Here is a 12,756-nt window from a genome sequence, read left to right as displayed (position 1 = left end):
CTCCTCTCTGCAGACCAAAATAACGGGGGTTTTCCTTACCTAAGGTTGATTTATCCTAGAGTAGGTCCCAGCTGGCCTCACCTTCCGGAAACCAGAGGCCTGGCAGAGACATGGAAATGGCCTGTTTGAATCGATCTGTTAGGTGAAGAAAAAACGCCACGTGGAGATTACCAGGTGCCCAGCAGAGCTTGCTGGGGGAAAGGAAGTTGGAGTTTGCAGAAGAGGTCAAAGAATGTCATGCATTTCCTTCATGCATTAACTTCTCTGGGGTCCCTCTTTGGGGAAATGGGTCTCTAAATTCTGTCCTTTGAAATTACTTTTGGGAAGCGTAGTGGTCTTCAGAGATGGACACTACTAGTGTTGCCCTTGTGTAATGAAACACATTGCAATCTTTCATGATGTTTATTCCCAATTAGACAATTTAAAAAATTGTTCATGGGGCTACCAAGTAATAAAGGAGCCCAGTAACGTAAGCAGCATTCTTAAAAGTCTGTGATCAGACAAGCCTGACTGCTTTCTCTCTTTTGGAGGTCCCTCTCGAGGGGTCAGTCCTGCCTTAAGGAAATGGCTTCCCCTGTGACCCGGTCCCAGTGATTGATTGTGGCTTCTGTAAGGAACTTGCGGCTTCCAAGGTGGGTTTATACATCCAGACATCACAAGCTGACTACATTTCTAGCCAGCATCCGTAGTGTGAGGGGATCAGTGGGGCTGAGATGTGTGAACTCCAGCCCTTCTGCAACTAGCTTGGAACATTATTCATCTGGCTAGCAGCACTTCCTCTGTACCCTGACACCCTCTCCATGCACACCTTCTTTTCCTGGAGCCTTGAATCAAAGTTTACACATGGCATTTCATAGCACAGTATTATGTTGAGGCTGGTGTGGTACGAGGGGTTGTACAGCAAGCCCTGAATTAGATGTCAGGTCACTGGGCACCTGCTCATGCCCTAATTTCCTGCACGATCTGCAGCATATTATTCTCTGAGGGTTTGCTTCTTCGTTTGTAAAAGGAGGCGTCTGACCCAGCTAGTGGGTGAGGTCTCTTGTTCAGTAGCTATGGGCTAGAGCTGAGCCCAGCAGTCCCCTCCCTCAGCTACCTGGTTCCTGCCTTCAAAGGGGAGGCTGCAACCAAGAATAAATCCTCTAGCTTCACTTGCTTTTACTTACTTGCTTTTATCACCAATTCTAGAAGTCACAGAGCTAAGCAGTACACGCCCATTAGGTTTGCTATAGATAACACTTCTGACGCATGGGTCATGGCCACAAAGGCTAAACTTCCCAGCAATGTGGAGGTAGCACAAACCAGCCGAAACCAGCCGTGCTTCCTGTTTGGCCTTGCAGGTATCCAGTGGGTGGCACTCTGGCATCAGAGGGCCAAATGCTCTACCCTGCAAGCATCCTAGCAAGGGCCATGAAATGTGTGTGTGCAGACCACTGACCCTCAGATCACCTACTTCTCTGCTCCATATACCTTAACACTGTCCTTGAGGAAGCAGGTTTGAGACCTGGGACCCCTGTCCTCACGTTTGACTGCCTTGTGGATAAACTCTTGCAAAACTCAGTGTTTCAGAGGTTGGCACACTGCAAGGCAGGCCTGGCTGGGTAACCAGGCAGTCTCTAGGACTCCTGGGGCTGAGGCAAGAAATAAACAAACAAATGGAGGTAATTCCCCTCTCCTCTGGAAACAAAGCTGGGGTGGTCTGTAGCGGCCAAGGAGAGGGCCAGGTGTGCCCGGTGGACACAGGCCACTGCGGCTATGACATGATCATTTTCCCGCTCTTTGGGGAACATCTGAGGACACTGAGGGCAGAAGTGTTGGTTTTGTACTCTCCCTGGCGTGATAAAATTCCCGAGAAGGACATTTCTTTGTTGTGTGCCACACACCTAAGGGTGGACCCCAGCCTGCTGCAGTCTTCCTATCTCGGAGCTGTCTCCCGGTTCCTCAGGAGCACACTTCCTCTTACAGAAGAGCCCCAGCTGCTTCTGCACTGTCAGCGGGAGCGCCAGCTGACACGCTCTGGTCTGAGGCACACTCTGGTCCGAGGCACGCTTGATGTCTGGGTGCCAGCCAAGGCCCAGCCTGCTCCTCAGCGGAGCTCCTGCTTCCTTCCTCCACTGCCACCGTCCATTCTCCATGAAGCAGCCACTTATTGATCTTGGCCGTCTCTCCAAGTGGCTGCATTCTAATCCCATCCACAGCGCAGACAGAATCCCAAGCTGCCCCTCCCCCAACGGAACACCAGTCAGTCATCTGGGGAAGTGCAAAACTGGGCGTGGGTGGGGATTCCTTTCTTCGAACCTTACCTGCAGCTCCCCTCTGTGAGCACCCAGACCTCAACCATTTATCCAGGTGCCCAGTTCAAAGCCTGTCACCAAGCAGGTGTCAGTCACATGGGCTACATAGCCAGTCGCCACATTGCGTGCAAGCCAGAAAGTATGTCTGGCTTTCCCTTCCTCTCCAGTGACCTCAAGTGCCAAAAAAGCAAGTGACTAGTCCATTGCAGTCAGCAGATCAGTGTGGAGTGCTGGGGGAACAAGGCACGACGCGATTTCCCAGGTCAGGAAAAGGCATCGTTGAAGGGGCACAGCTGATGCCCCTCTCTGCGTCCCTCCCTTCAGCCTGAGGAGAGGTGGGGCACGGGTTCCGCACCTGGTGGTGCCAGAGCAAGAGTGCAGGTCAGGGGTGAGTCAGGCCACCACCCGGCTTCTCATGCCCCCAGGCAAGTCACTTAACCTGTTTTTCCATAAAACAGTAATCATTTTTGCTCTGCTTACTTTTCGGGGGTTGCCAGGAAGAACAGAGAAGGTCCCAGAAGGACTGAGTGTGACAGCAGGATAAAGTCTAAACGTCTGTGCTTACCCCGGTGAGCAGTGGGGCTGCCACCCCGCCGCATGCCGAGCCCTGGGCAGCCTGTGTGCAGACTCGAAACACAGGCAAAACCTCCCCCGCTGCTGAGGCATCCCAGTGCCTCCCCTGCCCATCTTAGCAGTCCTAGCAGAAACCCCCAAGAGGGCCCCACCCTCACGAAGCACAGTGAAGAGGGTGGAGGCAGAAGACAGTCATCTCTCACCTTGGTAAAGAGAAGCAATCCAAAACAATTTTTATTGGATGAACATATTTTAAAATTGTAACAAAAATATTTCTTCACCTATCACCAGAAATTCACATGACAACTACAGACGACTGGTTCTTCACTTTGATGAGCCAGGGCTTGATGAGAAAAATCCCGTGCACCCCTGGCCCTCCCTCGGTGGCCCTTCAGAGTGCCCAGGCTCCGGGCTCAGGGGGACGGCAGAACGCCCAGTGGGGGAAGGTTGCTCTCTGCCTCTTTGGGAAAGTTGATTGGGTAGCCAGAGGTCACAGAGCGTTGGAGGCCTGGCTTCCAGCCAGGCCAGGCCAAAATGAAACATCTGCTGGAGTCTCCCCAGGCACCTGGCTGGGGGCAAGGAGGAGGAGGGAATGGAGAAAACTGACGGGAACCACAAATTAGCACCTTGTATTCCTTGGCCCTGAAATGGCCTCTGCTGCCACAGGAGGAGGTGAGAGTCAAACTGAACAATAAAAGAGACGTGTCAAGGAGGATAGATCTGCTGCAGCACTCCTTCTCTCCTGACAGGGACGAGCCATGGTACGATTTTACAAGCCCTGGTATGAGGCGATGGCATCAGGATAGAAACTGCTGCAGAGGGAAGTCGGGGGAGATGGGTCGTTCTTAGAGGGACTACATGGGGATTCTGGCTGAGGTGGGCTCCTCACCCTCATTTTTTTTGCTTAACCTCAGAGTAAGAATTAAGAAGGCCAGGCTGCCCTCTACTGGTGACTTCCAGGAATTACCACAACACAGCAGCATCCAACCTGTAACCTAGGGCCTCGGCCTCCCAGAAGGAGGCTGGAGCAGCCGCATGGACTTTAGCAGACTCCTCCATCTCTACCACCATCTCCACCGCCATCTCCCCTGCAGATGAGCCTGGGACAAGGAAGCCTCCTGGTGCTCATTTCAAAGGCATGGAGAAGAACTTGTTCCCAGACTTGCAGCGGACCTGGTTGGCTTGCACACGCAACAGCATCTCAGAGTCTTCAAACTCATCCATGATTTCCTTCAGCCAGCAGCCAGGAGAGGACAGTCACATTAAGGGCAATCTGAGACACAGAGGGCACTACAAACAAAATCAGCCTCGCCGGCTCCTTCAGCGGCTGGACCATGCTGAGAGGGACACGAGCCACATGGGCTCCAGGCGCTGCATCAGCAAACTGGCCCACTCCCTTATGCAATCTTGTGAGGTCAGCCGTCACCCCCACTGACAGATGAGGACACAGAGGCTCAGAGCTCTGGGTTACAGAAATGGGTGGAACCAGGATTGTGACCTAGGTCTGCTGGAGCTGGGAATCAGGGTTCTTTTCTGCCTTCTGCACGATTATGTTAACAGTAAGGTCTCCATGGAGTACACATATTTTGTTTGGCTTGCAAAATGTTTTCTAAAAACACTTGCCAACACCTAAAGGTGGGAAACTGAACAGAAAAATCCAGATTTCTGGCTTCTCTTAAAAAACAAGTGCTAGCAGGGGCTGGGGATTTAGCTCAGCGGCAAAGCATCTGCCTGGCAAGCGCAAGGTCGTGAGTTCGGTTCCTGGTACCAGAGAAAAACCAAAAATAAAAAAAAATAAAATAAAAACAAGTGCTAGCAACACTAAGCCATATTCCTGTATGGTCTCACTCCTCACTGCCGCCCTGTCGGAGGAAGAGCAGCAGCTGTGAGTCACCAATGCACGTACACTCTCTCCTCTGAGGGCACCAAGTAGAAGGTGGACTATTCCAATTACTCATCAAAACACTCCAGGCTCTAAGGGTTGCATATTCCTCATACCCAGTACACTCTACTCATTTCCAGCACCTTCCAGGCCCAAGCCCCTGACCTCTGGGCAAGAGGCTAGAACTGCAGGGGAAGTCTGTGACCTCATTACAGATCACTGTTCTAGGGCAGTGCACAAGAACCCTTAGCAGGCTTGTGAGAATGCAATTCTGTTTGCCTTGATCTGGGGTGGGGCCAAAGTATACACTGCTATCCAGCCTCCAGAGGCTGCTGATCCTGACAACCCAGGGACCATACTTAGGGAGTATTGAGGTTGCGGAGAGGCTCCTGCCACATCACTGGTATCTTAGGGACTCAGCTATGGATATCTCATCTTCCCAGGGTCCCTGCCGTCATTTCTGGAGTTCAGTGCTCTCTGTGCCCTGAGAATTCACCTGTAGTTCCTGCACACACCGCCCTTCCAGCTGAAGACATGCGTCACCCACGCACCACGCCAGACTGATGTGGAATGAAGGGTCCTGGAAAGGAGAGGCAGGGAGGCAGGCTGTCACCTGGATGTCACTGCAGGCCCAGCCATCACTGTACCTCTGTGACAGCCCTACGGGATTCCTGTCCCTCCCTGTGAGACTAGACTCTCAGTGCTGATCCCAAGCAGCCTGCATAGACAGAAGAAATAGCCTGTGGTTGGTCCGTACTACAAACTGAATTGTGCCCCTGTCACCAAATTCATATACTGAAGCCCTAACCCCACTGCGATGGCATTTGGAGACACAGCCTCTGGGAGGTAACGAGGGTGAGAAGGCCATGAGCGCTTCAGGAGAGGGTGAGTGCCGCCAGGGGAGGAGACTGGAGCCTGTGCACTCTTTTTCTTCCCTACACCAGGTGAGCGCACAGTGAGAGCGCAGCTGTCCACCTGAGCCCTCATCAGAAACCAATCATGCTCGCACCCTGATCACGGACTGCTACCCCTTACTATGTGAGAAACGAATTTCTGTTGTGTAAGCTGCCCAGCCTAAATCTATCGTGGCAGCCTGAGCTAACGAAGACAGTCTGTGAGGCTTTCTTTTAAATTTCAAATTGGATCTGCGGACATGGAAGAGAACTCAGGCTCTGATTATTTTCTGATCTAGAACATCCCAGGAGATACCATATTTTTCAGACAGACAAAACCCAAAATGTCTAAAATTATGAAGGAATGATAATTATCTCCATTCAAAATTATACTTACCTACTCAGCATGGCTTTAAAAAATGTATCGAATAGAAGCAATAGTCCTTTAAACCCTTGACCCTCCCAGGCTGGACAGCACAGGGCAGGTGCAATATGGCATGGGAAGCTACTCTTCTTAGGGGGCCGTTTTTACTAAAAAAATATTGGGGACAACTACTACTTAGGAAATATAAAGCATACATGGACACATTATAGAGTAGAAGGCACAAGTCTTGAGCACATTTAAGGTATGGAAAGAAGTTTTAAAAATTATGAGCTGGGCATGGTGGTGCATGCTTGTAGTCCCAGCACTCAGGAGGCTGAGCCAGGAGGATCACATCAAGTTCGAGGCCAGCTACACAGTGAGTTCAAGAGCAGGCTGAACTACATAATGAAACCTTGTCTCAAAAAGAAAAGAAAGAAAAGAAAAGAAAAGAAAAGAAAAGAAAAAAGAAAAGAAAAGAAAAGAAAAGAGAAGAAAAGAAAAAAGAAAAACTGTGGACTTTGTATGGGCCATATCCAGCCATACCTCAAACCCTCATTTCCCAGGGGTGTGTCCTCTGTGAGCTGCCATGTGGGACAACCCACAAGGGAAAGTTCTGGATGGTTCTTTGGTTTGTCTCTGTTGAAGGCTTCTTTAGGGAAGAATCAATAGTTCTCTCCATTCATTATCTCCAGCCCTGTTCATTACCTGGTAGAAAGTGGTGAGGTCGAACTCCTCCATGACTCTGTCCACCTCTGAAACCAGGTCCAAGAACTGGGCATGCCCTGAGGTGACCTCAAGCCCAACGAAGGTCCTAGGGGAGAGGCAGAGGTGGAGACAACCTGGGCATGAGATGCAGCCTCTCCGAGCACAAACCATCCAAGCAGGAGCAGAGGATACACAAAGCCTGCAGGCCCGGGCCATGGCCTTACCCCACCTCCCTGGTGATTTCCCATGCTGCTCCATGAGCCAACTCTCTCTGTCCTCCCACTCCTGTTTTTAAACTTTCCTTTGCCTGTTCTCCCTCGGGCATCTCCTCCTCCCCGCATCTCGGAACCCTTCATGTACCGCGGTGAAGTCTCTGAGGCCAGGCATGCGCATGGTCTCCACTTTGGCTGCTGCTGCTCCTGACTCCCGTGCACCTTCGGAGCCTCTACTCTCTGCTGTCTGCCTCCCTCCCACAGGCGTTCACACAGGCTCTCCCTCATCAGCACCTATGTCTGCTGCCGGCCCCACCTCTTTCTCAGGAAAATTTCTTAAAAGAGTGATTTGTCTTCCTCCGTGTTTCAGAGGTGCTGAGAGAAGAGGGTGGCTCCGTGAGTGAACTGGACAGGGAGGCTCGCTTTGAAGCCTTGGGGATAATAATTTCTTCTCATGTTCGTGTAACTGCCGTAACACTTTTAACTTTTCAAAACCTTCGATGCTCGTTTGAACGTCACAGTGGCCCCCAAACAGATTAATCAAGCAGAGGCAGGGGACAGTGGAAAGGGAAGGTCACAGCGGAGGACACGCGAGCCCGACACTATAATCGGCCTTTCCCCGATGCCAGGACGGTCTGCTGTACCCCGCAGTCCTCGCCCAGTGCTCTCCCAGTTCTTTTTCTTAACAAGACCTCACAGTTTTGGGAACTGCTGCCTTGCAGCCATGGTTAAAAAACAAATAAGAAGCGCCTCCTCCCTCAGTGTTTGCAGTTACAATCTTTCGGTAGAGATCTGGGGTCAGGAGGACCTACCTAGTTTTCTCTTGATTGGTATAAATCTTTACCCGGTTGGCAGTAAAGAGGAATCTGAAATTTAGAAGAAAGACCATATTTCAGGAAAAATAATAAGAAAAAACAGTTCACGTTTTTACAAAAATTACATTTTGATAGGGGTTGGGAGTGTAGCTCAGTGGCAGAGTGGTTGCCTGGCATGCAGGAGGCCCTGGGTTTAATCCCCAGCACCACAAAATAACAGCAACAACAAAAACCTCCAAACAACCGGAAAACAGCATTTTGAAAATATTGTTAACTTACTTTTCACTTACTATTTTCACCCCATTATATAAGTGGTAAACTGAACTCTAAAATATTAGAGCAGAAGACTTAAAACTACCCTGTTCAAGTAACTCATAGCATCATTCAGATGCTCACAAAAATTTACTAAGCGTCGTTCACTCCAGAACACAACTTGAGACTATTTCAACTTTACTGATGAGAACTGAGAAAGTCTTATTCATCAAGTTGGTGAGATCATTTGAGGGCCAATTCATGCCTGGCAGGTTAAAAAAAAAAAAAAAAGGACAACTGACTTAATCTAAGCAATAAAAAGAATACTTCTCAGGTGCCAAGGGCCGAGCGGACGGCTTGGCGCACATCCCCTGTGCAGTGTTCACACAGCCCTGTCAGGGAACACCATAATTACACCCACTCTCCACACAGGGAAACTGCAGCGTGGTGAGGCTGAATCTGGTGAGGCAGGATTCGAACCTCAGTTCGTCTGATCACAAAGCCCTTGTTCTCACCTGTGACGCTTTACTAACGCACTTCTGTGTTGGGAGTGAAAACCGGGCAGAAGCACCCGGCACTTACAACTCATACCAGCCGCACAGGGACTGGTCAGAACCAGCAGGTGAGTGCAGGCTATGTTTACCCCGACACTGGAGATCTCAGAGAGCAGACTGGCTTCGTGCCCCGCATGACAACTGGCAAGTCCCATCACAGGCAAAGACTGTGTCTCAGCCCTGGGCCGAAGGTTCCCTCATGCAGCGGAGGGAACATGATACACAGCGTGCTGCAGACAGCCTCGCAGCCAGCTTGCCCAGGGCATAAAGTGAGCCACCTCCTTTCTGCTTCCTCGCTGGGCCTCCCATCTCCTGATGTATCCCCTTCTGGGAAAAGCAGTGACAGCGGGACCACGAGGAAACTGGTTCAGCATAGATGTGAAAGAGCTCTGCAAGGAGCTGACAGTATTCTGCAGTGGACACCACTCTTCCCCACCCCTACTGCAGGGCCCTCACCTACATCAGGGCTGGCCCATCACAGCAGAGCAGTCCCTCAGTCAGTGACAGAATCAGCAGTGCAATGCCTACTCTTGGTCACCTTAAGCTCAACCTGATAGTCAAACCCTGACAGGCACAGCTGGCCTGGGTTCACTCTGGACACAGGGCCGGAAACAGTCCAGAGGGCAGCATCAGACACATTTCCTTAGCGAGAGCCAATCCTGCATTCCAGGGGGGTTCACTGGTCCCCATGTGAGTAAAGGAACACCCTCCTGTGTGCCCCACAGGGACCAATACCTCTTGCAATAAACAGTTCTTGGGCAGTGTCCAGGCGGCCCAGCTTAGCCAGGTAAAGAACCAGTGCAGGCAGGGCGCCCAAAGCCTTGGTGTCTCACCAGGGGCCTCCACACGTCTGCCCTTTCTGAAGCAGCCTGTCGTTTGCACCAAGGGATGGTATGCCACATCTGCCCAGCAGGGTAAGAGGAGCTTTCTCAGAGTGGGGAAAGGGCTTTTAAAACTCTACTCAAAAGGGGAGAGCATAGATGCCAAGTCAGACCAGTCGAAGTCATTCCCTTTCCAGGCAGCACCAGCCTGCAGATGCTGGCGGCTTTGTCACTGTGAGGAGGAACCCAACCTTGAGGGGGACACGGCTGAGACTGTAAGAAATGGTGCCATCTGACATCTAGTCACCACCATCTCATGCACAAAGCCAGTGTGATCTCTGAACATTTCAGTTAAACTCCTTCGTGTTTAACCATTTGGGGTTGGGTTTCTGGCACCTGTGATCAAGAGGCACCTGATATATACAACTGGCTCAGTAAATTCGATAGTGAAAGCAGAAAGAAGTGAGAGATGGACTGGGTGGAGGGACGAGTTTTAGTCCTTTTTCTCTGGTTAACTGATTAGATTGGAGCAAATCCTTTCCTTCTCGGGCCTTCAGAAGGGGATCAACTAGACGGCAGTTTTCCAACTGGCTGGAGCTGCTCTATGGAATTCCTACGTCTATCCTGAGCTCTGAGGGTGGGGCTCTGGCTAGAAGGCATCTATTTCTGTCTCACCCATCTACACAGTGGACATGTGTGTAATCCCTCATTTGAACAAAAGATATACAGATAAAAACAGAAAACTACTCACCTTTCAAAGGAGGCCACGCGGTCTTTCAGAGCCTGCATGAAAGGGAGGATCCAATGGTGGCGCAGAACCACGCTCTGAGACAGGCTGAGGTGGAACGCCTCCATCCTCACCAGCCGGGGCACGTAGGTCTGGGCGTGAGGCAGCAGCACGTCAAGCAGATCGGGGAACTCCTCCCTCGCTTCATCTGCAGTGAAGAGTGGAGAGGGGGGCCGTTATCTCAGCCAGGGTGTCCTGGCTGCTTGAAGAAGCCCAGAAGGCAGAGAGAAGCCTTTATTATTCTGGTTTTGAGTGTAGCCTGTGTCCATACAGCTTAATGTCTTAGTGTGCATTTCTGCTTATAGAAGCAACACATGTTCCTGGTAGGAATTCAAGTACACAAGAAGTATAAAGGGGACTTTTGGTTTCTAGTCATCCTAACAAGTAAAATGCTCAACAAACTGTAAAAACAGCAGCTTCTCCTAGATCTATAAGAGAAGTGAGAGGCCCACAAAGGAATACAGAGACTCAGAAATTAGTGGGCCAAGGGCCGGGGATATAGCTCAGTGGCACAAGATCCTGCCTGGCAAGCGCAAAGTCCTGAGTTTGATTCCTGGTACCTAAAAGAAAAAATACTGGGCCAGAAATACATGAGCTGAAATCTGCTGGAATGAGGGCCAGGACCATCACGGTCAATGGTAATGGTCTAACTGCTGGAGACTCAGGGTGTTTGATTTTTTTTTTTTTTTGTACCGGGAATCAAACTCACGACCTTCAGCTTGCCGGGCAGGCACTGTGCCTCCGAGCTACATCCCTGGCCCTTGGAGACTCAGGGTGTAGAAATGAAGTTAGAAGCTCCAGGAAGACCCACAGGGCAAGGCCCACACTGTGAAGTTTACCCCTGGACTCTACCAGGTTTTCACAGAATTTTCGAGAAAAATCCTCTTATGCTTTTCCCAGGGGACTGCAAAGAAACCACTGAGAAATGGTTGGGAGCTGTTTTTTTGTTTTTTGTTTTTTGTTTTTTTTTTCCTTTTTAACAAGGTCTATCTGACAAAACACTTTCACCAGGGCCTAAAGTGCTGGGCTTTTATCAGAGCTTGACTCTGGGGGAAGGGCAACACTGAACCCCAGCTGCCTCTAGCCTTCTTGTCCCATCTGAGAAGGGAAGAACCCAAAAAGTCTGTAAGAGGGTCACTGCGCAGAGGCTCTAGCTCACCAGAAGATGGAACCTGATCAAAGGGCTGCAGCACCCTTCCCCTCCCCAACCTCACTACCACTTTACCGAGGGCCCATTTACCACGGTCCTTACATGTTGTATCATGTCCAGCTATAAAAAAAAACACTGTAACATACAACAGCCTGGTGTGGTGGTACACTCCTATAATCCCAGCACTCAAGAGGCTGAGGCAGGAGGATCACTAGTTCAAGGCTAGCTTGGGCTACATAGTAGGTTGAAGGGCAGCCTGAACTACACAGTGAGACCCTGTCTCAAAACACCAAAACCAAACAAAGAAAAACACATAATAAAAAGCAAAAATACAGTCTGCAGAGACAGACAAAACATGAGAACTCTGTAACAAATTTTATTTTATTTTATTTTTGGTACCAAGAATCCAACTTACAACCTCACAGTTGCCAGGCAGGCGCTGTGCCACTGAGCTATATCCTTGGCTCTATAACAAATTTTAAAGACTAGAAACCATATAATTTCTGATTTCAGGCCACAGTGTAAGTGAACTAGAAGTCAATGACAGAAAGATTAGCTGGAAAATGCCCAGATGGTTAGAAATTAAACACACTCCTCTAAGTAGTACAGGGGTTAGAAGGAAAAAAAAAAAATCTCAAGAGAAATTTACAACTATGGCACTTTTGACTAACAGTACTTTTAACTAAGTGCAAAAATATAACCTGTCAAAACTTGTAGGATGCAGTAAAAGAAGTGCTTGAAACAATACATATAGCATGAAAAAATGCATTAAAGCATATACTAGAAGATTTAAATTTGTCATCATTAAAGCATATCTTAGAAGATCTAAAATCTGTCATCTAAGCTTCCATTTTAGGAATCTAGAAAAAGATGAGCAAATTCAGAGTAAGCAAAAGAAAAGTAATAAAAACTAGAGTAAAAAATCAATGAAATTGAAATTTGAAAATTTACAAAGAAAACCAACAAAACTGAAAGCTTGTAGCTGGTAGGTTTGAATATGGGTAGTATCCCCCAAGTCTATATTCACATTGCTATATCATTTATTAGTTATAACAAGTGATACATTTCATTTAACTTGAAATTTTCTGCCCTGTGAAAGACACTGTCAAGAGAACAAAAAGACAAACTGGGCACGGTGGCACACACCTGTAATCCCAGCATTCTGGGAGCCTGAACAGAAGGATTGCAAATTCAAGGCAGTCTGGGCAATTTACTGACTTAGCAAGATTCTGTCTCAAAATAAAAAACAAAAAGGGGCTGGGAATGTATCTCAGTGTGAAGGCCCTGCATTCAATCCTCAGTACCATAAACAAAACACCACCATCTACAAAAATACCAAACCAAACTAAAGAGAACAAAAAAAAACTTTCAAAGAGAATAAATTTGAAAAATATTTATTTGCAAAATATATATCGGATAAGGGGTACTAAAATGTAGAAGGAACTTTTTTTTTT

General features: G+C 48.9%; 1 protein-coding gene across 3 annotated transcripts; it reads right to left on the bottom strand.

Annotated features, from left to right (window-relative positions):
* Positions 1-3,075: 3,075 nt before the first annotated feature.
* Positions 3,076-10,300, bottom strand: Usb1 (U6 snRNA biogenesis 1; the record flags this gene model as incomplete). 3 transcript variants are annotated; one of them, XM_013516252.1, is given in 5 exon segments in its annotated part: positions 3,076-3,436; positions 5,246-5,329; positions 6,712-6,817; positions 7,736-7,789; positions 10,117-10,300. In XM_013516252.1, coding segments are annotated over 5 exon segments (584 nt in total), but the record flags the coding sequence as incomplete, so codon positions are not given.
* Between the last annotated feature and the right edge of the window lie 2,456 nt (positions 10,301-12,756).

This window comes from Chinchilla lanigera, unplaced genomic scaffold (genome assembly GCF_000276665.1).
Source record: "Chinchilla lanigera isolate Chin_1 unplaced genomic scaffold, ChiLan1.0 scaffold00032, whole genome shotgun sequence".
NCBI lineage: Eukaryota > Metazoa > Chordata > Mammalia > Rodentia > Chinchillidae > Chinchilla > Chinchilla lanigera.
Note: the sequence above shows the minus strand (reverse complement) of the source record. Positions and strands in the feature narration are given on the sequence as shown.